This window comes from Oncorhynchus keta, chromosome 23, assembly GCF_023373465.1.
Source record: "Oncorhynchus keta strain PuntledgeMale-10-30-2019 chromosome 23, Oket_V2, whole genome shotgun sequence".
In the NCBI taxonomy this organism is placed as follows: Eukaryota; Metazoa; Chordata; class Actinopteri; order Salmoniformes; family Salmonidae; genus Oncorhynchus; species Oncorhynchus keta.
The window spans coordinates 33,084,888-33,112,387 of NC_068443.1; the positions used below are offsets into that span (position 1 = coordinate 33,084,888).

At 44.7% G+C, this 27,500-nt stretch overlaps 1 protein-coding gene across 3 annotated transcripts in view; it reads right to left on the minus strand.

Annotated features, from left to right (window-relative positions):
* LOC118402179 (ephrin type-B receptor 1) overlaps window positions 1-27,500 on the minus strand; it is a 365,365-nt gene that overhangs the window by 226,035 nt on the left and 111,830 nt on the right. For all 3 annotated transcript variants that reach the window (XM_052477046.1, XM_052477045.1, XM_052477044.1), the window contains exon 2: window positions 20,923-20,987. In XM_052477046.1, the coding sequence (XP_052333006.1) occupies window positions 20,923-20,987 (65 nt within the window). The remainder of the gene's footprint in view (window positions 1-20,922; window positions 20,988-27,500) is intronic.

Genomic DNA, 27,500 nt, shown 5'->3' on the forward strand with positions numbered 1-27,500 from the left:
ATGTGTCCTACAAAGACACGGTAGTTGGAACCAAAAATCTAAAATTTGGACTCATCAGACCAAAGAACAGATTTCTACCGGTCTAATGTCCATTGCTTGTGTTTCTTGGCCCAAGCAAGTCTGTTCTTATTATTGGTGTCCTTTAGTAGTGATTTCTTTGCAGCAATTCAACCATGAAGGCCTGATTCCCACAGTCTCCTCTGAACAGTTGATGTTGAGATGTGTCTGTTACTTGAACTCTGTGAAGCATTTATTTGGGATGCAATTTCTGAGGCTGGTAACTCTAATGAACTTATCCTCTGCAGCAGAGGTAACTCTGGGTCTTCCTTTCCTGTGGCGATCCTCATGAGAGACCTTCATGTCTTAAAGTAATGACAGACAGTTGTTTCTCTTTACTTATTTGAGCTGTTCTTGCTATAATATGGACTTGGTATTTTACCAAATAGGGGTATCTTCTGTATACCAGCCCTACCTTGTCACAACATAGCTGATTAGCTGAAATGCATTCAAAAGGAAATAAAGTCCACAAATTAACTTTTAACAAGGCACCCCTTGTTACTTGAAATGCATTCCAGGTGACTAACTCATGAAGCTGGTTGAGAAAATGCCAGGAGTGTGCAAAGGGTGGCTATTTGAAGAATCTCAAATATAAAATATATTTTGATTTATGTAACACTTTTTTGGTTACTACATGATTCCATATGTGTTATTTCATAGTTTTGATGTCTTCACGAGTATTCTACAATGTTAAAAATAGTTTAAAAAATAAACAAAAACCTTGAATTAGTAGGTGTGTCCAACCTTTTGACTGGTACTGTATTTACAGGTAATATACATATAGAAGGATCAGATCAACCTTTGGTACATTTCTAATACACACAACTGCAACATGTTTCGGCTGCTAGTCTTCTTCAACGCTTCTTCACAAGCACACACACACACACACACACACACACACACACACACACACACACACACACACACACACACACACACACACACACACACACACACACACACACACACACACACACACACACACACGTCCCTGGTCCATGTAATTGCCTGTCCTGTCATCCCTGTCCCCATGTTGAGTGTAAATGATGATGTCTACGCAGAGCAAATACAACCTAGTCTATCAGACAAACCTAGCAAAAACACCCTATAACCTCCACTGTGTGTGTGTTGTGTGTGTCACCCCGAGATTAAGATGCTCTTCTCCCATGGCCACTGAAGCACAGCCAGCACGATTCACTGTCATTATTCTCTCCTCTTTCCATTTCAGCTGCAGACTCCAGGGTCACAGTTCACCTCTCTCTCTCTCTCTCTCTCTCTCTCTCTCTCTCTCTCTCTCATTCTTCTCTTCTTTTTTCAATGCTAGAAAAAAAGATGTCACATTTCCATGCAATTCAATTAGAGAGAAGTTGCAGAGGCCCTATCTGATAGCAAAGTCTAAAATAAGAGAGAATAATAGTTTTTTTAAAAATCAGTTGTTGAGGGCTATCAACTAGGTAATCAGATTGTTCTCGCTTATTTTCTCCATGGTTCAGAGGGTTCAAACTTTGTCACAATGTTCCTACAACCTCCTATGTTAATTGCATATAAGGGCTGCTACAAAGTATTAACTTAAGGGGGCTGAATAATTTTGCACGCCCAATTTATCAGTTTTTGATTTGTTAAGAACGTTTGAAATATCCAATAAATGTCGTTCCACTTGATTGTGTCCCACTTGTTGTTGATTCTTCACAAAAAAATACAGTTTTACATCTTTATGTTTGAAGCCTGAAATGTGGCAAAAGGTCGCAGAGTTCAAGGGGGCAGAATACTTTCGCAAGGCACTGTACATTGGACTAGTAACCGAAAGGTTGCAAGATCGAATCCCAGAGTTGACAAGGTTCAAATCTGTCGTTCTGCCCCTGGCTGCCCCTGAAGGCAGATAACCCACTGTTCATAGGCCGTCATTGAAAATAACAATTTGTTCTTCACTGACTTGCCTAGTTAAATAAAGGTAAAATAAACCGATTTTAAAATACAAACATGGTCTCTTTTTTGATTTCTTGAGGAAGGCAGCTCCAAAAAGCAGATGTTTCAGCCTAGCTCAGTGCTTTCTGTGGTGGTGGGGCAGCCAGCGGAAAATGTAGGCGTTCGTAACATTCTCTAGTTGTGCCGTGATTGGCTCAGTGTTCTGTCACTCATGGATAGAACTCGAAAATTCATGCCACTTGGGTGCCATGGAGTTACATTAGAAGTGCCTATCCAAGAAGGCTCAAGGTCATAGGCCACAGATAAAATGTCGTCAAAATGATAAATATTCAACATTCGCCTTGCCGTCAATCCAGCATGATTTGTGCCACGCTCAAAACGGATCTGTGAAATCTGACTTCAATAAGTTCAAGACAACTGGGGGGAAAAAAATAGCTCCAACTGGGAAAATACGTTTTGAGCGGTCATCCAACTCGGCTTACAACTCGACTTTGCCATTCAGGAACTCGGGCCTCTTTCTAGAGCTACGACCTGAAGATCACTGCCGTCATCATGATTCAACTTTGCTTTTTCAGAATTCCCAGTCGTGTTTAAAGCATTATAAATCCAGAGAATAACAGACTTTGATGACACAGTTTGATTACAAAATTTGCCCACGCCACCTTCCTGTTCAAATGTATTGTATGCTGCTGCTAACATAATGTAATATGCCAGGGAGATATGTATACTGTAGCTAAGAAAGTAATACTAAGTGTATGTTGTGTAGTAAGCTGTTAGTAGCCCATGTGCCTCACCCTGATAATTTGGTCTATTTTCACCTCATAATTTCACCCACTGTTCTGACTTGGTGGTGCACATGTATCCTATAACCTGTTTGTCACGCCCTGGTCGAAGTATTTTGTGTGTATCTTCATGTATTGGGTCAGGCCAGGGTGTGGCATGGGGTTTTTGTATTGTGGTGTGTTTTGTCTTGGGGTTTTGGTGTGTATGTATTGGGATTGTAGCTAGTGGGGTGATCTAGCAAAGTCTATGGCTGTCTGGAGTGGTTCTCAATCAGAGGCAGGTGTTTATTGTTGTCTCTGATTGGGAACCATATTTAGGCAGCCATATTCTTTGAGTTTGTCGTGGGTGATTGTCCTTGTCCTTTTGTTCATTAAACATGGATCGCAATCTACACGCTGCAGTTTGGTCCGACTCTCCTTCACCACACCTAGAAAACCGTTACACTGTTTTAGAGAAATGTAAACATCTAATATTGTAAGAGCTTTCATTGTCTACTTATATGCCCCCTTTATTTGTCCTCTGGTTCTGACTTGGTGTGCAGGGAGAACACTGTAAGAACGGCCCATGTTCTGAATTCTGTCGCTGTACATTTCAAAAGTGCTGAACAAATTGTTATATTGACTACGTCCGTCCTAGCTCGCTCATTAGTGTCTTAATCCAAATTACGGATTGCCTCTTATCCGCTTGTCATCCCCTTATGCCATAGTTTGTACGTCTCAATAGTCATTAGAAACCACATACAGTATGTTTAAGCAAGTCAGCTATATCAGCTATGTTTTTTTTAAAGGCAGTAAATGAGGCTGAATTAACTGTTTTCCTGCGAGACTAGGCTCTGCTGATAGCCAGGTGTAGCAGTGGGAAGGTGTTGGGACTCTGCTTTTGTGACAACAGTTTGTGGGCCACGTTTGTCACCGTTATAGTTTAGCGTTTTGTGTTGTTTAATTTAGTGTTTAGTGATGTATTGTTTAGTGATTGGCATGCAACCCCCCCCACCCCCCCAAAAATTGTTTGCCCCACCCAGATTTACATGCTAAAATCTCCACCTCCCTCATCACTTCACTTCACTCTTTTTGTCCTTCATCCCCCTGCCCCCCCCACCTATGCTCCGTGTGTGTGTGTGTGTGTGTGTGTGTGTGTGTGTGTGTGTGTGTGTGTGTGTGTGTGTGTGTGTGTGTGTGTGTGTGTGTGTGTGTGTGTGTGTGTGTGTGTGTGTGTGTGTGTGTGAATAATGGAAGTGTGTGTCTGGCCAGCAGATGGTCAGATGGTCAGCCAGGCTGTCTCCTATTTAAGACATGCGGAGAGCACATCAACGCCTGACGGGGACAGCCATCAATTTGACCAGCCTGATCATATCTCACACACGCACACACACACCCCCCATGAGACATCCATTAACTCATCCCTACCTACTCTCTCACACCTGTCATAGGCCAGGACACAGACTTTCACTTCCATTTCCCTTAATCTTCCTTTTTATTCCACCCAATTTCACCTTCTCCCACCCCATCTCCACCCACCTCGCCCCCTTTTCCCCACACTACTCCATCCTTCTCCCACCCCATCTCCACCCACCTCGCCCCCTTTTCCCCACACTACTCCATCCTTCTTCCCATCCCAACCACTGCCTTTCCTCTACTCCTTTTTGTATCTGCAATAGCATCGAATAGTCCCCGTGATATGCAACTGTTCAGGGAAGTCAGGAACCAATACACGCAGTCAGTCAGGAAAGCTAAGGCCAGCTTCTTCAGGCAGAATTTTGCATCCTGCAGCTCCAACTCCAAAAAATTCTGGGACACTGTGAGGTCCATGGAGAACAAGAGCACCTCCTCCCAGCTGCCCACTGCACTGAGGCTAGGTCACCACCGATAAATCCATGATTATCGAAAACTTCAATAAGCATTTCTCAACGGCTGGCCATGCCTTCCGCCTGGCTACTCCAACCTCGGCCAACAGCTCCGCCCCCCCCCCGCAGCTCCTCGCCCAAGCCTCTCCAGGTTCTCCTTTACCCAAATCCAGATAGCAGATGTTCTGAAAGAGCTGCAAAACCTGGACCCGTACAAATCAGCTGGGCTTGACAATCTGGACCCTCTATTTCTGAAACTATCCGCCGCCATTGTCGCAACCCCTATTACCAGCCTGTTCAACCTCTCTTTCATATCGTCTGAGATCCCCAAGGATTGGAAAGCTGCTGCAGTCATCCCCCTCTTCAAAGGGGGAGACACCCTGGACCCAAACTGTTACAGACCTATATCCATCCTGCCCTGCCTATCTAAGGTCTTCGAAAGCCAAGTCAACAAACAGGTCACTGACCATCTCGAATCCCACCGTACCTTCTCCGCTGTGCAATCTGGTTTCCGAGCCGGTCACGGGTGCACCTCAGCTACACTCAAGGTACTAAACGATATCATAACCGCCATCGATAAAAGACAGTACTGTGCAGTCGTCTTCATCGACCTTGCCAAGGCTTTCGACTCTGTCAATCACCATATTCTTATCGGCAGACTCAGTAGCCTCGGTTTTTCGGATGACTGCCTTGCCTGGTTCACCAATTACTTTGCAGACAGAGTTCAGTGTGTCAAATCAGAGGGCATGCTGTCCGGTCCTCTGGCAGTCTCTATGGGGGTGCCACAGGGTTCAACTCTCGGGCCGACTCTTTTCTCTGTATATATCAATGATGTTGCTCTTGCTGCGGGCGATTCCCTGATCCACCTCTACGCAGACGACACCATTCTATATACTTTCGGCCCGTCATTGGACACTGTGCTATCTAACCTCCAAACGAGCTTCAATGCCATACAACACTCCTTCCGTGGCCTCCAACTGCTCTTAAACGCTAGTAAAACCAAATGCATGCTTTTCAACCGATCGCTGCCTGCACCCGCATGCCCGACTAGCATCACCACCCTGGATGGTTCCGACCTTGAATATGTGGACATCTATAAGTACCTAGGTGTCTGGCTAGACTGCAAACTCTCCTTCCAGACTCATATCAAACATCTCCAATCGAAAATCAAATCAAGAGTCGGCTTTCTATTCCGCAACAAAGCCTCCTTCACTCACGCCGCCAAGCTTACCCTAGTAAAACTGACTATCCTACCGATCCTCGACTTCGGCGATGTCATCTACAAAATGGCTTCCAACACTCTACTCAGGAAACTGGATGCAGTCTATCACAGTGCCATCCGTTTTGTCACTAAAGCACCTTATACCACCCACCACTGCGACTTGTATGCTCGAGTCGGCTGGCCCTCGCTACATATTCGTCGCCAGACCCACTGGCTCCAGGTCATCTACAAATCCATGCTAGGTAAAGCTCTGCCTTATCTCAGTTCACTGGTCACGATGGCAACACCCATCCGTAGCACGCGGTCCAGCAGGTGTATCTCACTGATCATCCCTAAAGCCAACACCTCATTTGGCCGCCTTTCGTTCCAGTACTCTGCTGCCTGTGACTGGAACGAACTGCAAAAATCGCTGAAGCTGGAGACTTTTATCTCCCTCACCAACTTCAAACATCAGCTATCTGAGCAGCTAACCGATCGCTGCAGCTGTACATAGTCTATTGGTAAATTGCCCACCCATTTTCACCTACCTCATCCCCATACTGTTTTTATTTATTAACTTTTCTGCTCTTTTGCACACCAATATCTCTACCTGTACATGACCATCTGATCATTTATCACTCCAGTGTTAATCTGTAAAATTGTAATTATTTGCCTACCTCCTCATGCCTTTTGCACACATTGTATATAGACTCCCCCTTTTTTTTCCTACTGTGTTATTGACCTGTTAATTGTTTACTCCATGTGTAACTCTGTGTTGTCTGCTCACACTGCTATGCTTTATCTTGGCCAGGTCGCAGTTGCAAATGAGAACTTGTTCTCAACTAGCCTACCTGGTTAAATAAAGGTGAAATAAAAAAATAAAAAATCCCAAAACCTACCCCTCTGGGTTGCAGTGGGTCTACAGTGCCTTGCAAAAGTATTCATCCCCCTTGGCGTTTTTCCTATTTTGTTGCAATTACAACCTGTAATTTAAATGGATTTTATGTCATGGGCATACACAAAGTCCAAATTGGTGAAGTGAAATGAAAAGTGGCATATGCATATGTACAGTTGAAGTTAGAGGTTTACATACACCTTAGCCAACTAAATTTAAACCCAGTTTTTCACAATTCCTGAAATTTATTCCTAGTAATCTCTGTCTTAGTTCAGTTAGGATCACCACTTTATTTTAAGAATGTGAAATATCAGAATAATAGTAGAGAGAATGATTTATTTCAGCTTTTAATTCTTTCATCACATTCCCAGTGGGTCAGAAGTTTACATACACTCAATTAGTATTTGGTAGCATTGCCTTTCAATTGTTGAAACTTGGGTCAAATGTTTCGGGTAGCCTTCCACAAGCTTCCCACAACAAGTTGGGTGAATTTTGGCCCATTCCTCCTGACAGAGCTGGTATAACTGAGTCAGGTATATAGGCCTCCTTGCTCGCACGTGCTTTTTCAGTTCTGTCCACAAATGTTCTATTGGATTGAGGTCAGGGCTTTGTGATGGCCACTCCAATACCTTGACGTTGTTGTCCTTAAGCCATTTTGCCACAACTTTGGAAGTATGCTTGGGGTCATTGTTCATTTGGAAGACCCATTTGCGAACAAGCTTTAACTTCCTGACTGATATGAGATGTTGCATCAATATAGACACATAATTCTGCATCATGATCATCTATTTTGTGAAGTGCACCAGTCCCTCCAGCAGCAAAGCACCCCCACAACATGATGCTGCCACCCCCGTGATTCACGGTTGGGATGGTGTTCTTCGGCTTGCAAGCGTCCCCCTTTAATCTCTAAATATAACGATGGTCATTATAGCCAAACAGTTCTATTTTTGTTTCATCAGACGAGAGGACATGTCTCCATAAAGTACGATCTTTGTCCCCATGTGCAGTTGCAAACCGTAGTCTGGCTTTTTCATGGCGGGTTTGGAGGAGTGGCTTCTTCCTTGCTGTGCTGCGTTTCAGGTTATGTCGATATAGGACTTGTTTTACTGTGGATATAGATACTTTTGTGCCAGTTTACTCCAGCATCTTCATAAGGTCCTTTGCTGTTGTTCTGGGATTGATTTGCACTTTTCGCACCAAAGTACATTCATCTCTAGGAGACAGAACGTGTCTCCTGCCCTGAGCGGTATGACGGCTGCGTGGTCCCATAGTGTTTATACTTGCGTACTATTGTTTGTACATATGAACGTGGTACATTCAGGCGTTTGGAAATTGCTCCCAGGATAAACCAGACTTGTGGAGGTCTACAATTTTTGTGGAGGTCTTGGCTAATTTCTTTTGATTTTCCCAGGATGTCAAGAAAAGAGGCACTGAGTTGAAATACATCCACAGGTACACCTCCAATTGACTCAAATTATGTCAATTAGTCTATCAGAAGCTTCTCATGCCATGACATAATTTTCTGGAATTTTCCAAGCTGTTTAAGGCACAGTCAACTTAGTGTATGTAAACGTCTGACCCACTTGAATTGTGATACACTGAATTATAGTTGAAATAATCTGTCTGTAAACAATTGTTGGAAAAATTACTTGTGCCATGCACAAAGTAGATGTCCTGACCGAGTTGTCAAAACTATAGTTTGTTAACCTCTTGCTTTTTTATTTTTGGAAAAATAACGTTCCCAAAGTAAACGGCCTATTTTGTCAGGACCAGATGCTAGAATATGCATATAATTGACAGATTAGGATAGAAAACACTCTAAAGTTTCCAAAACTGTCAAAATACTGTCTGTGAGTATAACCAAACTGATATTGCAGGTGAAACCCTGAGGAAAATCCAATCTGGAAGTGCCTCTTATTTTGAAACCGTTGTTTTCCTATGCATCCCTATTGGCCATTGAAAGGCATATCAACGAGATTCCTTTTTCTACGTATTCCCTAAGGTGTCTAGAGCCTTTAGACGTAGTTTCACGCCTTTATGTTGAAGAATGAGCGTAAACAACCACATTGCGTAAGTGGCCAGCTCTCAGAGTGATTCTTGCGTAAAAGACAGAGGTAGTAATTTTTCCTCTCGCTCCTACTGAAAGCCGATTGTTCTGGATGATATATTATTGAATAGATATTTTAAAAACACCTTGAGGATTGATTATAAAAAACGTTTGCCATGTTTCTGTCGATATTATGGATATATTTTTTTTTTCTGCCGTTGTCGTGACAGATATTTCTGGTGGATTTCTCAACATAACGTGACCAACAAACGGAGGTTTTTTGGGTATAAAAATCATCTTTAAGGAACAAAAGGAACATTTGCTGTCTAACTGGGAGTCTCGTGAGTGAAAACATCCGAAGATCATCCAGGTAAACGATTAATTTGATTGCTTTTCTGATTTTCGTGACCAAGTTTCCTGCTGCTAGCTGGACATAATGCTATGCTAGGCTATCGATAAACTTACACAAACGCTTGTCTTGCTTTGGCTGTAAAGCATAATTTAAAAATCTGAGATGACAGGGTGATTAACAAAAGGCTAAGTAAGCTTTGCTTCGCTATATTTCACTTGTGATTTCATGAATATTTTCTAGTAATATTTTTTGACCATTGCGCTATGCTAATTAGTGTAGTTCTTCAAAGTGGTAGGCATGTTGTGTAAATTAAATGATATAAACCCCCCAAAAATCAATTTTAATTCCAGATTGTAAGGCAACAAAACAGGAAAAATGCCAAGGGGGGTGAAAAACTTTCGCAAGCCACTGTATATGGGAGCTCGGACCATAGAACTCTGCAGCAACCAAATTCCCCTTTCTGCCATAAATCTGAATCTCAGTCAGCACCTAAATCAGCACCTACCTACACCCTACCCACTATCGCTCTCCCCTAGCACCCTACCCTCAGTACCATACCCCAGCACCATACAGCGTCCTCTCCCTTTCTCCCCTACCCATAATACCTTACCCCTATCCCCTGCTACTCCTAACACCCATCCCACAAGCCTGTGCGCCATCCCTGACCCGTGGAGTCACAAGCGCTAACCCAGACTCTCATTCAAACACAGTCAACCGATGCACAGCCACACTCTTTTTTTCACTCTCCACACACAATTGCCCTCTTTCCCTCTATATCTCCGCTCGCTCGAGTCTCCCTTAATCCTACACGCCCCCCTTTGCCTCCCTCAACTGAAAGCCACCCCCTCCTCTTACTCCTTCCCCCTCTCCTTGTCCAGCTCTCCTTTCCCCCTCTCGGTCCACTCTAAAGGTTTCTCTAATCTCCCATTGCCAAAATGGAAAACCCTCCACTCCATCCCTCTCCTTTTCCTCTGTTTCTATTCTTGACATTCGTCCCACGCCCCCTTTCCTCCCTTCCTCTTCTCTTCTCCATCTGAGGCTGTTTTCTCCAGACTCCACAGAACACAGTGGCCACTGTGTGTGTCTGTCTGAGCCATTACCTTTCACGCCTGCTTGCCCCCGGCTTGCTGCATGGCTGAATGGCAGAGGTCAAAGGGCACTCTCCTCTGTGGGACACCATATTTAATTAATCATCACTGAGCAGCTGTGTGTGTGTGTGTGTGTGTGTGTGTGTGTGTGTGTGTGTGTGTGTGTGTGTGTGTGTGTGTGTGTGTGTGTGTGTGTGTGTGTGTGTGTGTGTGTGTGTGTGTGTGTGTGTGTGTGTGTGTGTGCGTGCGTGCGTGCGTGCGTGCGTGCGTGCGTGCGTGCGTGCGTGCGAGACAGAGAGTGAGAGGGTGAGCAAGAAAGACTGAAAGAGGAGAGAGACAGAGAGAGAGAGAAAATGAGTGAGAGAGAGAGAGAGAAAAAAACAAAGAGAGAGAGAGGTAAACCATGTAAGTGTGTGTATGAGTCATTATTGCTTTGAATAAGTGGTCTAGTCACATCTGCTTGCCTTGTCTTCTACTTTCCTATATGAGCATATGACGTATGCGTTTGAGTGTGTGTGTCAGCATGTGGTCAACTGACATATCAAGTGCACTATATAGGGAATAGGGTGCCATTTAGGACACAGTCAGTATGTCCGGAGGACGATGTAATCCACTTCAAACCTACTGTATTTATACAGACCATTATATCAATGTGATTTTACATACATCCTCCTTATATAACATTTTATCCTATGTGCTATATGCCTTGTTTATCATTTGCTTTGTTATACTGTATACACTTTCATGCCATTTCTGCTCATCGTATAAGGCACTCAAGCATGTTTTTGACAGATATCTTATCACAAAATGCTGCAGTTTTAAGCCTTGGGCTGTTACCGTATATAAATACCCCCTAACGTGTAAAATCGACTCTGTTTGACATCGCTATGACCTCTCACCCTCTGTAAATGTGTGCGTGGTGATCTAGCCTCATCTTTCAACGTATCTCTCAGACGTATCATTGCCTTGAGCAGATCGGCGCTATAAACACACAGACAGAGCAAGGGTGCTGTGTTCCTCTGTTAACTTCCACTAGTGAGACCGCATTCTCCCTGCAGCAAGGCTCAATCCCTGAACCCTTACAGCGAGAACAGCTTAAAAACAACTCTGAGAAGAGACAAGAGACAATAACTCCTTGGTACTTAGCCTTGCTTTACTGAACAAGCCTCAATGAAATAGAAATATAACTACTCAAGTCTTTACTATAAGAATTTGGGTCAAAACCACTAGCTGTGTCTTCACACTTTCCTGCAAGAATCTTACAAACAAAGAACCCTGACTGTCTTCAAATATCAACAACCCTGCAGGTATATGTTGCCCTTAAACCCAGATCTACTATCAGCTTACCTTCCTCAGATGCTAGTTTTAACCATTAGGGAAAACAACAGAAAACTAACCTTGTATCAGCGACCAGGGTCAACTCCTACTCTACTTCATGCAGTACCCACTATCCTACAGAATAAAAACAGCATTTCATTGCGCTGAGTGAATGTGTAGATGGAGCTAGATTCTTGAGTAGATGCAGTAGAGTGTGTGCTGAGTGAATGTGTAGATGGAGCTAGATTCTTGAGTAGATGATGCAGTAGAGTGTGTGTGTGTGTGTGTGTGTGTGTGTGTGTGTGTGTGTGTGTGTGTGTGTGTGTGTGTGTGTGTGTGTGTGTGTGTGTGTGTGTGTGTGTGTGTGTGTGTGTGTGTGTGTGTGTGTGTGTGTGTGTGTGCATGTGCGCGTGTGTGTGTGATGTAGCTCACTAGGGTGCGAGAGCTCAACTCAATGTAGTACTGAGGCAATCTGACATCCAACATCATGCATAGCTCTCCGTAATGGCTGTGAGATTTTGAGGCTCCTCAACCTGTAGGAAAGGCTCTCATTTTCCTTTTACTTTTAGGGAACTGTCCCTTTTAACTTCTTCGAGATAGGGGGCGCTCTTTTAATTTTTGGATAAAAAAACGTTCCCGTTTTAAGCAAGCTATTTTGTCATGAAAAGATGCTCGACTATGCATATAATTGACCGCTTTGGAAAGAAAGAACTCTGACGTTTCCAAAACTGCAAAGATATTATCTGTGAGTGCCCCAGAACTAATGCTACAGGCGAAACCAAGATGAAGTTTCATACAGGAAATGCCCCAGATTCTGAAGGCGCTGTGTTCCAATGTCTCCTTATATGGCTGTGAATGCGCCAGGAATGAGCCTGCCCTTTCTGTCGTTTCTCCAAGGTGTCTGCAGCATTGTGACGTATTTGTAGGCATATCATTGGAAGATTGACCATAAGAGACTACATTTACCAGGTGTCCGCCCGGTGTCCTGTGTCGAAATTATTGCGTAATCTCTAGGACCATGCGCGTTCCATTTCTTCAGAAGAGAAAGTCAACTGCCACGAAGGATTTATCATCGATAGATATGTGAAAAACACCTTGAGGGCTGATTCTAAACATCGTTTGCCATGTTTCTGTCGATATTATGGAGTTCATTTGGAAAAAAGTTTGCGTTTTAATGACTTAATTTTCGTTTTTTTTTCTTACCCAAATGTGATGAAGAAAACGGAGCGATTTGTCAACACAAATAATATTTTTGTAAAAATGGAACATTTGCTATAACTGAGAGTCTCCTCATTGAAAACATCTGAAGTTCTTCAAAGGTAAATTATTTTATTTGAATGCTTTTCTGGTTTTGTGAAAATGTTGCATGCTGAATGCCAGGCATAATCCTATGCTAGGCTATCAATACTGTTACACAAATGCTTGTTTTGCTATGGTTGAGAAGCATATTTTTGAAAATCTGAGATGACAGTGTTGTTAACAAAAGGCTAAGCTTGAGAGCTAGCATATTGATTTCATTTCATTTGCGATTTTCATGAATAGTTTACGTTGCGTTATGGTAATGGACTTGAGGCTGTAGTCACGATCCCGGATCCGGGATGGCTCGACGCAAGAAGTTAATTGCACTTTTTGTTTGACTGTCTGTTTAACTGCAGGCACCTCTAGGCAATAGAGATGTACAGAGAGAGCAACGTCTCATCAGTCCTCGATAGAGTCCCACAGTGGAGGTGTCATAATACCCATAAAACCTAGCAGTCAAACAGGGAAATGGCTCCAATTGTTTTCCCGTAATGCTGTAATCAAGTGGTTGTAATCTTGGATTGAGCAAACCTTCCCATACAATTCTGATAACTCCGTGAAAGACATAACTCTACTATTTCCATTTAAAATATAATTAAAAAACAAAATACCCTCTTCAAACAACGTTTCCATAGTGTGGCACATTATTTAATTGTCAGCCATTTTTTATTTTACTGCAAGTTAGTGCTAGTTCCATTTTGGCATTACCAGAGACAGGGAGGGCACTCGGGAGACAGGGGTTCAATTCCCCGACAGGGAGGAATGAGTATGCCGTTCTTGTAAATAAGAGTTTGTTCTTAATTGATTCCATATGTGTTATTTCAATGTGGGGATCTCGTGTGGTAATAATACAGTACATGTATATAGGACTTGCATCCTTGGCACAATAAAGTGATTATATTCTACTCAATCCATAGGCTTCATTAATTCCATTCAGACTTGAAGTCGATACAACAACTATAATAGCTGAGGTTCACAGATAGGTTCTGAACTAATTATCATTCCAAACATTTTAGGGTGCATACACAGATCGGCTTAATACTGTAGCTAGCTACACATCCAAAGTCATACAGTTATTTTTATCCTCCACTACACAATAAGCAAGTAAATAGTTAGCTAGCTATGTTACTTCAGCTACATCGCATGACAAAGCAAGTTTACACAATTGTACATTCAATTTGCAGTAAATGCTTTTGCTAGCTAGATTCTTTACATCCACTGTTTCCCAAGAAGACAGCCTGGTTTGCTTGTTTTCTCAGGAGTCCCTAAAACATGAAACAACATGAATTACAATGCTATACTCATGTCATTACACCAGCTAGCAAGCTGGCTAATGTTAGCTAGTCAGCTAACTTGCTAAATAGCGATTTTTGTAAATTAACTTTATGACAAAAAAATATGCACGATCGTTTGCCTCGACATTAACTAACATATTCCTCTCAATTGTACATGTTTTGCTTGACTCGTTATGATGTTATAATTACTTACATTTGCTTTTGTCAGCCATCTTTGCTGAAGAAAGTCACCAGGGATGGGTGGATCGTGTCAAATTCGTCATTGGAACCACTCGATATGATTGGTCATATAAAAGCCTTGGGACCCAAAATGCATAATTAGTGCTCTAACTCCCCCAGGTGGTGGTCTGGAGCAATGAAACAGTGACGCTGGGTACCTCTAAGTCCCGCGGTGTAAGCTTCGCAACTTTTAAAGGAGGAACCACTGTACAATGTTGTTTACATTTTTAGCACATTTGGAAATGATTTGGATGACAGTTTGAGGGAAATAAAGGACAGCTGAACCTCTCTAAACAGAAACCTCGGGTCTCTCTTCCTTGTCCTCTTACCGAGACATCCTGCATCAGCTCCTACCTCATTCAGTGCATTCAGAATAGGCAACCTGCCTGAACACTACCCTACAGTAAGATACAGTGTGTTTGACACAGAATTCCTTGCTGGAACTCTACATGCTCCATGCAGAACATTTAAGACCTTTCAATGTCTGTAAATGTGACTCAAGACTGGTGACAAAAGTTCCTGAAGGAACTACTGTACCATAGCTGAAGTCCATGTCTCTGTCGTATTCTGTCACAGTGGTATGTTTACAGTCAGCAGGGAGGTAAAACTATCACGTTACCAGGTCGTGAATGTTTTATTTGCCTTCGTCAGTGAGAAGGGGTTTTGTATTACTGTGTCTTTTTAAAGGTGCAAAATGCAGGAATCGCTCCACCATTTCCTGACTGCTAACAATCTAATAGTTTGTCTAATTTCAGTTTGTGACAGAACAAACACTCAGAGTGTACATAATCATTGTACCATCTAAAACGCTGTGAAATATATTTTCATTATCCAAAAATATTGTAAAAAAAGAAATCCTCTCACTGTCAACTTTGTTTTCAGAAAACTTGTGTAAATATTTGTATGAACATAACAAGATTAAACAACTGAGACATAAACTGAACCAGTTCCACAGACATGTGACTAACAGAAATGGAATAATGTGCCCCTGAACAAAGGGGGGTAAAAATGAAAAGTAACAGTCAGTATCTGGTGTGACCAACAGCTGCATTAAGTACTGCAGTGCATCTCCTCCTCATGGACTTCACCAGATTTGCCAGTTCTTGCTGTGAGATGTTACCCCACTCTTCCACCAAGGCACATGCAAGATCCCAGACATTTCTGGGGGGAATGGCCCTAGCCCTCACCCTACAATCCAACAGGTCCCAGACGTGCTCAATGGGATTGAGATTCGGGCTCTTCGCTAGCCATGGAAGAACACAGACATTCCTGTCTTGCAGGAAATCACGCACAGAACGAGCAGAATGGCTGGTGGCATTGTCATGCTGGAGGGTCCTTTCAGGGTGAGCCTGCAGGAAGGGTACCGCATGAGGGAAGAGGATGTCTTCCCTGTAACACACAGCGTTGAGATTGCCTGCAATGACGACACGCTTAGTCCCATGATGCTATGACACACCGCCCCAGACCATGACGGACCCTCCAACTCCAAATTGATCCCGCTCCAGAATACAGGCTTCCGTGTAACGCTCATTCCTTCGACGATAAATGCGAATCCGACCATCACCCCTGGTGAGACAAAACTGCAACTCGTCAGTGAAGAGCACTTCTTGCCAGACCTGGCTGGTCCAGTGACAGTGGGTTTGTGCCCATAGGCGACGATGTTGCCGGTGATGCCTTACAACAGGCATATAAGCCCTCAGTCCAGCCTCGCTCAGCCTATTGCGGACAGTCTGAGAACTAATGGAGGGATTGTGCGTTCCTGGTGTAACTCGGGCAGTTGTTGTTGCCATCCTGTACCTGTCCCACAGGTGTGATGTTCAGATGTACAGTTCCTGTGCAGGTGTTGTTACACGTGGTCTGCCACTGCAAGGACAATCAGCTGTCCGTCCTGTATCCCTGTAGTGCTGTCTTAGGCGTCTCACAGTACGGACATTGCAATTTATTGCCCTGGCCACATCTGCAGTCCTCATGCTTCCTTGCAGCATGCCTAAGACACGTTCATGCAGATGAGCAGGGACCCTGAGCATCTTTCTTTTGGTGTTTTTCAGAGTCAGTAGAAAGGCCTCTTTAGTGTCCAAAGTTTTCATAACTGTGACCTTAATTGCCTACCATCTGTAAACTATTAGTGTCTTATTGACCGTTCCACAGGTGCATGTTCATGAATTGTTTATGGTTGAACAAGCATGGGAAATGGTGTATACACCCTTTACATTCAAGATCTTTGAGTTTTATGAACTATCTTTGAAAGATGGTCCTGAAAAAGGGACGTTTCTTTTTTTGCTGAGTTTATTTTTAACCGAAAGTCAAATATGCAAAAACAAAACTTAAGAACGGGAAGCATAGAAATATCGCAAATAGACTAGATCTACCGCTTACTTGACTTGCTTTCTTTCAATGATCTATGACTCACATTTCTGTGAATTTGGTCACGTTTCCCCAAAAATTACATTTGTAGCTTTAAGTTAACTTCTTGGTGACAGGGGGGCAGTATTGAGTAGTTTGGATGAATAAGGTGCCCAGAGTAAACTGCCTGCTACTCTGAACCAGATGCTATTATATGCATATTATTAGTAGTATTGGATAGAAAACACTCTGAAGTTTCTAAAACTGTTTGAATGATGTCTGTGAGTATAACAGAACTCATATGGCAGGCGAAAACCTGAGAAAAATCCAAAAAGGAAGTGGGAAATCTGAGGTTTGTAGTTTTTCAACTCTTTGCCATTCCAATATACAGAGTAAATGGGGTCATATTGCACTTCCTAATGCTTCCACTAGATGTCAACAGTCTTTAGAACTTTGTTTGAGGTTTCTACTGTGAAGTGGCGGCGATTGAGAGCTGATTGAGCCAGGTGTCTGGCAGAGTGCCATAGGCTCTGAGGCGCGGTCATGAGAGACTTCGCTCTCGTTCCATTGCTTTTCTACAGACATAGGAATTCTCCGGTTGGAACAGTATTGAACATTTATTATAAAAACATCCTAAAGATCGATTATATACTTAGGTTGACAAGTTTCACGGGAGGTAATATAACTTTTTGAACTTTTCGTCCGACGTTCAGCTGGACCTGAACGCGAGCTAACAAAAGAAGCTATTTGGACATAAATTATTAACTTTATCGAACAAATCAAACATTTATCGTGGAACTGGGATTCCTGGGAATGCATTCTGATGAAGATCATCAAAGGTAAGTATTTATAATGCTATTTCTAACTAATGTTGACTACACAATATGACGGATATCTTTTTGGCTGCTTTGTTGTCTGAACGCTGCACTCAGATTATTACATGGTTTGCTTTTTCCATAAAGTTTTGGGAAATCTGACACAGCGGTTACATTAAGGAGCAGGTTATCTCTAATTCCATGTATAACACTTGTATATTCATCAACATTTATGATGAGTATTTCTGTGAATTGATGTGTCTCTCTGCACAATCACCACATGTTTTAGAACTACTGAACATAACATGCCAATGTTATGTGTGTGATATAAATATGCACTTTATCGAACAAAACATACATGTATTGTGTAACGAAGTCCTATAAGTGTCATCTGATGAAGATCATCAAAGGTTAGTGATTAATTTTATTTCTATTTCTGCTTTTTGTGACTCCTCCCTTTGGCTGGAAAAATGGCTGTGTTTTTCTGTGAGTTGGTGGTGACCTAACATAATCGCTTGTGGTGCTTTCACCGTGAAGCATTTTTGAAATCAGACACTGTGGCTGGATTAACGAGAATTTCATCTTTAAAATGGTGTCAAATGCTTGTATGTTTGAGGAATTTTAATTTTTTATTTTAATTAAGAGATTTTTGTTGTTTTGAATTTGGCGCCCTGCACTTTCACTGGCTGTTGGCGAGGTGGGACGCTACCGTCCCACATATCCCAGAGAGGTTTTAACAACAGTATTTCTTTTGAAGAACCGTCATCAAGTTCTTTCTGGAGATAAAATGATGAAATTAAATGGGGAATGGAGAATGCTGACCACCTCCATTGTAAAAACTGTACAACAGAATGAGACTAATACAAACATCTCTTCTTTTGAATCCTTTCCGTCCCCTGTGTCTCGTGTGCATGCTGAGGACTATGGTTGGTGAGAGGTGGCTAGGCCAAGGCCCAACCAATGCCAGGCAGTATTAACCACATTCTCTCTGACACACTGTTACCCATCAGACATCCTGTTAGTCCCCACACTCTGTAGAGCTCTCATCTAAGACACACACACACACACACCCTCAGCCCAGCCTGCCCTCGGCTCAGCTGCGGGACGACATCATGGCCTATTCTTAGCAGGCCACTCGCTCATTCAGGAGGACAAAAGCCGCGTTTAGCCACTTACCATCCATCGTGCTATCAGAATGAGTCAGTGCGCGCGCGTGTGTGTGTCAGCCTGAAGCAAGTCCCATGTTTCTCTGTAGTGCTCTTTGTGGCGTGAAACTCCTTGGATGTGTCTGTAAAACGCTTCATAAAATGCCAAAGAGCCTGTTCATGTTAGACACAGCTGCTGGTTGTTTTACACAACATAGCTGCTGCACGATTCACTGTGCTACGGTCTGGGAGGTACTAGTACGCTAAGGAAAGGAACAAGTGTGGCATTTCCGTTCATGCAGAAAAAGGATGGAGCCGGAAACCCACAAGAATCCAAATCTGTTAAATCCGACCCAATCCAGTGTTTTCCACAAGCACATGGAGTAGCCAGCCAAATAGAAAAAGTAGCCAGCCAGGATCCCCCAAGCCATATGATATAAAAATGCTTGTTTAACAATTGACCCACATATTTCTTCTTAAATAATCCTGCGGGTCTGCTGACTTCAAGCTTCCTTCTAAGAGGCATTATCTCAGCGATCTGCAATTCTTTCTTTAAGCCAGTTAAGAACACATTCTTATTTACAATGACGGCCTACTCCGGCCATGCCCTAACCAGGATAGCACTGGGCCAATTGTGTGCCTCTCTACGGGACTCCCAATAACCGCTGGTTGTGATAGAGCCTGGAATCGAACCAGGTCTGTAGTGACACTTATTGCACCGAGATGCAGAGCCTTAGACCGCCGCGCCACTCGGGAGCCAAGGTTAAAGCAGGCGTTAATCATGGGCTTTGCTACACAGAAAGCAGCAGTTCCATTGTCAACACTTTGATTCAATCACTATACATCAACATCTTTGATAACACCATATAAGTATCATTAGCTTTTAAAACTTGTATCATATTTTGGACCAGAGTGAGGCGCTCTCTCCACTTGTCTACCTACTGTTCCTGCAGTGAGGAGGATTCCCCATCATCATCAAAGGTTTTCATCATTTATCTGCAGATAATCACCAAAAACCCTACCAGTATGCAAATTAGGGAGTCAAATGAACAGCTCTCTTACCGATGCGATTCAGGAGGCTACTAACAAGTCAGGCACTTTAAAGTCGCTGTCTGGCAAGTCCCGGTGGACTTCATATCAAAAACACAAATGAGAACTTTAGTTTACTTGTCCCAAAGCGATACTATGGATACATAACTAGGTTGTATGATTTCTGAATGGTAAGGACATATGAGATTGACTTTATTCAGTCAGTTCAACACCTTTTCTAAACTAGTCAAGCTTGCCGTTCGTCAGTCAAATCACAGTAAGCCTATGCGCCAGCATTTCGTGGCTGCAGATGAAACACGCAAAATAAAATAAATGAATGTGCCAGAAAACAGGCTAAGTGGATTTCGACTCACCGTTACCATAAATGGAACATTTATTGACGCACACAGAAGACGTAGGAGCATCATGCTCCCCTCCCTCCGCGTAAAGAAATGTGACTGCAACCACAGCGTACACAACACACACACCCAGGTACCGGGAGCCCTGTCATCGCTCACTTTGTGACTGACAGGCACCTAGACTATCAATAGATCGCTAGAAGATGCATAGCGGGAGAGGGCTCGGTTGACTAGGCAAATTGTTTTTTTTTTTTTAAAGTAGCCCAGTTAATTTAAGTAGAAAAAGTACCCGGCTGAAAATGTGCATGTACCCGGCTGTATAGCCGACAGCCGGTGCTAGTGACCTTGCTCCTCTTTAGCCCGCTTCCTCCCCTGCATAACTGTATCATTACACTGAAGCATTACTGTAGCATTATAGCTGTCTTATCCCCTATAGCGTCTACTGAAGTGATCTGGGCTGGCTTTCACTGGCTTAAGTGGACCCATTATGTAATTAAGTCATTACGAGCGGAGATGGGATGGAGAAAAAAGAAATGACTGCAATAGGGATCACACTACTCTACTAGGCTGCTGTAGTTCTATGTCATGGCTGTCTGTCTGTCTGGGGAAAGACAGTATTGTACATGCTGGGGATGACATTGATCGACTCATTGGGCTACGGAGACAAAAGCCAATCAAAGGGTATTTGCACTTATACAGTTCCTTGACTTGCATTATCATATGGCATAACCATTTAGCCCTTCTAGAATGGTATTGCTAGCCATTTACACCTAAAGTGGCTGGGGAAACATTGAACCAGAGAAGATTGAAAATGAGCAACTTGGAGAGAAGGTAACCGTGGACGGTACAGAAGAATCCCATAACTACTTTCCATGGTGCTGTCTGGAGTCCTACAAGGATGTTACTCACCCCAGACGCAGGGTAGGCCGTCCAGCCTAGCTCAGCCGTAGCCACCCGTGTGTCCATCAACGTTTCTGAGAGAGAGAGAGAGAGAGAGAGAGAGAGAGAGAGAGAGAGAGAGAGAGAGAGACAGAGACAGAGACAGAGACAGAGACAGAGAGAGAGAGAGAGAGAGAGAGAAACAGGTTAGTCAGTTATAAAACAAAGTATGTTGTCGTACATTCTCACTCCTGTCCCATGGTTGAGGTTAAGCCATGAATGAGCACTTTGATGAGTTTTACTGCAGAAATGACCAGAGTTCTGTTCCAGAAAAGAACACCTGATGACAGAAAGTAAATGGACCTGCTTGACTTATCCTCAATTTCCACTTCTCTTCTGTTTGGAAAAAGAGAGAAATAGAACAAAGAGTAGAATTTCTCTATTGGAGTGGAATGTTGAGGACCAGTAGATTCTAGCACTAGAGTGCTGAACATTATCTCACTGTGTGTGTGTGTGACTCTGTCTGTGTGCGTGTGTGTGCACACTGGGTGTGTGTGCGCACTGGGTGTGTATGCAGAGTGCGTGTGTGCTGAGTGTGTGTGTGTGCTGAGTCTGTGTGTGTGTGCGCGCGTGTGTGTGCTGAGTCTGTATGTGTGCTGAGTGTTTGTGTGCTGAGTGTGTGTGTGTGCTGAGTGTGTGTGTCTGCGCACGCGTGTGTGTGTGCTGAGTGCTGCGCTTTGTGCCATTGTTTACCCAGCGTGATTTCTCTCATCACTGTAGAGGGCTCTCCACAGCCAACCAGGCCATTTCCACTCACGTGTTTACTTAAGAAACACCATCAGAGCACTGACAGCCTCCTAGCCTGGCCAGAGGGAAAACACTCTGGCCATAGTTCACTGCATATACTGGATAGAACACTGGTCACCCAGTGGTACTTTACTGCTGTGAACAATAGTGTGCATTAACCCTGTGGGTCTCAAAGACCAGGGTTTGTGACCACTGGTATAGAACAACCAAAAGGTGAAGAGAGACACGCCCACTCTACTCGCCACGTGTCATTGTGTCAAATCAGTTTGCATTTCTCCAAAACAAATGAATTGCCTACACCCACATCTGGCCTTAATGGCCATGTACTCTTATAATCTCCACCAAAAGGATGGGTATCCCCCTCCCCCTCTCTCTCACCCTAACTCTCCCCGACACCCCGCAGACAAATAGTCCTGGCACCAGTCCTGAGGCATTTGTCAGCCCGTGTTGATTCATATCTGCAGCGTTGGCACGCCGTCAGTGTCACTAAAAGCTGATATTGTTCCAGGCAAGAGAAGGCGTCTTGTAGGAAGTCACCCAAACAATAGTTTGCCATCTTGGTATATCTGGTGCCAACCGCCAAGGACCCGATTGTGTTTGTTGTCTGAAGAAATGAAAGTGGTGAGAATATACCAGGAAGATGTGAATTTCAGGAAGATGTGATTTCGGGAAGATGTGATTTCGGGAAGATGTGATTTCGGGGTTGATCTAGGGATGGAAACACACCCTTAAACTGATCAGACTTATTTTAACTGACCTCAACCAATTCTAATACGATTCCTTAATCTAAACCATATCTTATGTCACGTCTCTTAACTGATTGTGAAATACTGTTGGTGAGAAATGGTGAGAATAGCATAGGGCAGTTGATTGATGGGTGAGCAGAAGACAGTAGAGGGTGGTTTCAGTGCCAATCTCCTCTTCCCTGACAGAAACTGTCCACAGAGCACCAAACCAATTAGCCCTGGTGGTGATTCAGCTAAAGGTTTCTGCTGTGGTACTACTGTAGTGCACACACACACACACACACACACACACACACACACACACACACACACACACACACACACACACACACACACACACACACACACACACGCACGCGCACACACACCAATCTCCCATGTTCTTTTGCGCTGACAGCCTTGTTCACACTGGGTTTCCATCAGGCAATTTCAATTTCTCCTCAGATAAAGCTTTGGTCTGTCACACTGTCTGCTTGTTTTGTCTGTCTGTCTGTCTGCCTGTCTATCTGTCTGTCTGTCAAGACTGATGGAGCTTTACGCACCAGCCACCAGGCTCTGTCACGGGGCCTGCATCCATGGGCTTGCTCAGGGGAAATCACTGAGGCTTTAGTCAAACCCCAAGGAGATTGGAAAAGCCATTTCCCCGTTCCTTTTGAAGAGGGAGGGAGGGGTTGGGAGTAGAGGGGGTAGTGAGGCAGGGAAAGGCAGGGATGGGAGAGGAAGGAGAGAGAAATGAGTGAGGAGGGGAGACTGAGGATTTGAAACGGAGGGAGGTAGGGCAGGGGGAGAGGTCGAAGGCCCCTGGGGGGGGACCCATTGTGTCATGTGGCTAGCCCCCATTAGCAGAGTCTCAGTGTGACAGATGAGTGAATGAGGGACGCTACAAGGACATTAGAAGATGGGCTGGACTGAGGTCCCATGGGGTGAGGAGAGAGAGTGGGTCCTCCTTATGCCACAGCTCGGGCACCTGTCCACTGCTCATCCCTCTGTGGCTTGACAAAGGTGATCTAATAATGGAGAATATCGAATGGAAATGTTCAATGTCGCATGAAAGTGCTACAATGCACACTTGCTCGCTAACCGTCCCAATGTAGCGAGACCGATGTCCCAGTTCTCTAACATGGCATCCCAGACTCCACTTCTTTTCCTTACGAGTGGATTGACGAAACATTTCATCATAATTGTTTCCACATGGCTGTTACCAAGCTGTTGGGATATCCTAAAGGCTAAGATACCTCCCCGTTCCCTGCCAGTGCCAACCCTGTCCCTCCACACTAGGCTAATTGTTTTAGTGCTATAAAAGCCCCATAAAACAATTTTGTCCTCTTTTCTTCCAGCGTAAAATCACCCGGCAATTAGACCTGACCACATCTAGCCATGCCTCCCTGCTCACCATTCAGCCCTTAGCACCCAGGATCCCTCAGTGGAGGAAAATAGGAGGCCTTTCTTGTCCTCCGCTTCGGAGGGCATCCTCAATAGTGTTTCCCTGTGTTTTACACGTAGCCTCGTCAGCGTTACCTGCATCAGGGAGATACATTGAAAACAGCAGGTTTCTAAGCAATTCCGTCTGGAACGAACTGATACACCTACGTTAGTGTTTTGGGTTGTGTGGTGTATTGTATTTGTAAAGAATGCGAATCCTCATCAATCCATAGCAAGAACAATAGAAAAGTATAGGCTTTAATGTATAAAGTCATTAAGCTGGCAGCAAGGCCAGAAGGCCATATTGAATGGAATGGATCAGAGAGGATTTGTCATAATAGAATGATTCAGGAATGGCTGGTCCTTTGTTCAATGTGTGTATCATTCGTTACAGCCACCCGCCACACCAATTAAAGTGAATCAGTTGGTTTGCTATAGTTCAGCCCAGTTCTCATCACTGCTCAGTATAACTGGGCCTTCTAGGGTGTGTACAGGGGAGAGAGGATTCAATTTCATCTATCTGTAGAATATGGACAATAGGCTTATCGTTGATCGTTGGTGTAATTGTTTGCTGCTATAACGAGCCTCCACTCTTCTGGGAAGGCTTTCCTCGAGATGTTGGAACATTGCTGCGGGGACAGCCACAAGAGCATTAGTGAGGTCGGCCAATGATCTTGGGTGATTAGGCCTGGCTCGCAGTCGGCGTTACAATGAATCCAAAAGGTGTTCGATAGGGTTGAGGTCAGGGCTCTGTGCAGGCCAGCTAAGTTCTTCCACACCGATCTGAAACAAACTATTTCTGTATGGAACTCGCTTTGTGCACGGGGGCATTGTCAAGCTGAAACTATAAAGGGCCTTCCCCAAAATGTTGGAAGCACAGAATCCTCTAGATTGTCATTGTATGCTGTAGCGATAAGATTTCCCAGCACTGGAACTAAGGGGCCTAGCCCAAACCATGAAAATCAGCCCCAGACCAGTATTCATCCACCACCAAATGTTAAAGTTTGCGTTATGCATTAAGGCAGGTAGTTTTCTCCAGGCATCCGCCAAATCCAGATTAGTCCTTCAGACTGCCAGATGGTGAAGCGTGATTCATCACTCCAGAGAACGCGTTTCCACTGCTCCAGAGTCCAATAGCGGAGAGCTTTACACCAATCCAGTCGACACTTGGCATTGTGCATGGTGATCTTAGGCTCGTGTGCGGCTGCTCGGCCATGGAAACCCATTTCATGAAGCTCCCGACGAACAGTGCTTGTGCTGACGTTGCTTGATAGTGAGTGTTACAACCGAAGACAGACTATTTTCACACGTTACATGCTTCAGCACCTGGCGGTCCCGTCCTGTGAGCTTGTGTGGCCTATCGCTTCATGGCTGAGCCGTTGTTGCTCCTAGATGTTTCCACTTCACAATAACAGCACTTACAGTTGACCGGGGAAGCTCTAGTAGGGCAGACATTTGATGAACTGACTTGCTGGAAATGTGGCATCCTCTGTCGGTGCCACGTTAAAAGTCACTGAACTCTTCAGTAAAGCCATTCTACTACCAATGTTTGTCTGTAGAGATTACATGGCTGTGTGCTCGATTTTATACACCTGTCAACAACGGGTCTGGCTGAAATAGCCAAATCCACTCATTTGAAGAGCTGTCCATAGGGAGGTAGAGAGGGAGGTAGAGAGGGAGGTAGGGAGGGAGGTAGAGAGGGAGGTAGAGAGGGAGGTAGGGAGGGAGGTAGAGAGGGAGGTAGAGAGGGAGGTAGGGAGGGAGGTAGGGAGGGAGGTAGGGAGGGAGGTAGGTAGGGAGGGAGGTAGAGAGGGAGGTAGAGAGGGAGGTAGAGAGGGAGGTAGGGAGGGTGGTAGAGAGGGAGGTAGAGGAGGGAGGTAGAGAGGGAGGTAGGGAGGGAGGTAGAGAGGGAGGTAGAGAGGGAGGTAGAGAGGGAGGTAGGGAGGGAGGTAGAGAGGGAGGTAGGGAGGGAGGTAGAGAGGGAGGTAGGGAGGGAGGTAGAGAGGGAGGTAGAGAGGGAGGTAGAGAGGGAGGTAGAGAGGGAGGTAGGGAGGAAGGTAGAGAGGGAGGTAGAGAGGGAGGTAGAGAGGGAGGTAGGGAGGGAGGTAGAGAGGGAGGTAGAGAGGGAGGTAGGGAGGGAGGTAGAGGGAGGTAGGGAGGGAGGTAGAGAGGGAGGTAGGGAGGGAGGTAGAGAGGGAGGTAGGGAGGGAGGTAGAGAGGGAGGTAGGGAGGGAGGTAGAGAGGGAGGTAGAGAGGGAGGTAGGGAGGGAGGTAGAGAGGGAGGAGGTAGAGAGGGAGGTAGGGAGGGAGGTAGAGGGGAGGTAGAGGGGAGGTAGAGAGGGAGGTAGAGAGGGAGGTAGGGAGGGAGGTAGAGAGGGAGGTAGAGAGGGAGGTAGAGAGGGAGGTAGGGAGGGAGGTAGGGAGGGAGGTAGAGAGGGAGGTAGGGAGGGAGGTAGGGAGGGAGGTAGAGAGGGAGGTAGAGAGGGAGGTAGGGAGGGAGGTAGGGAGGGAGGTAGAGAGGGAGGTAGAGAGGGAGGTAGGGAGGGAGGTAGAGAGGGAGGTAGAGAGGGAGGTAGGGAGGGAGGTAGAGAGGGAGGTAGAGAGGGAGGTAGAGAGGGAGGTAGGGAGGGAGGTAGAGAGGGAGGTAGAGAGGGAGGTAGAGAGGGAGGTAGGGAGGGAGGTAGAGAGGGAGGTAGAGAGCAAAGAAAGGGAGGACTACTGCGACTGCATTCAACATTGATGAGGCTCCTGCGTCAGCGATCGATACCTCCAGCCCTCTTCACACAATTACACGTCAGCACGTGCTCGCATGATGCATTACAGTGGACACGGATGATCACCCGTTGCCAATAGGAGCTGCAGGATCCCATTTATACACATACTATAGGAAGCCTGTAAGGAAAGCCAATATAAGACACAGAAGAGACAAAGGAGAAAAAAACAAACACCACTGTGTTGTTCAGTGTTCAGATACAGGTTGAGGAGGGTTGTCTGGTGAATTGTCACCGGTATGTGACAGTGTGAGGGGCCGGGAGTGTAATTTTCTCCCTTTGTGGTGATGCCTGTATGCAGAGGGGGTCGATATGACATGTGGTGCGGCGGCTTTTGGCTGCTCACTCTTCCTCTGCCAATACGGCCACAAATTCTCAGAGGGCCCCCACCCCCCACACCCCCAACCCATATTTGAATCCCCACCCCTCCACCCCTCCTTCTCAACCCCCCTTTCTGGTCAACTGTAGGATGAGAGCACTTTGTGAGTCAATATGACAATCTGATCCAACATTAGGTCACCTTCTTCATGTGATTACTACTGTCTGAAGAATGGGGATAAGAAATAAAAAAAGGGGGAGAGTTTTGCTGAACAAATGGAGTGGAGGCTCCCTGCCTATCTTTGCCATATGGCCGCCAATGGGGGAGCCATTCACTCACAGACAGCACTCTGGGAAATTAAAACCGGAGAATGGGATTGGTCAAAATGTCGTTACAGCAGAGTCCCAGGCTCTTGCGGGCGCTTATTGGATTCCAAACCAACATCGTGTTTCAGGATCGGTTGAGCCGAGCCCTGGTGGCTACGTGTGAACACTTTGAGCTGATTTGGGATCATGGGGGTTTAATGGTGGAACATGAGGAGAT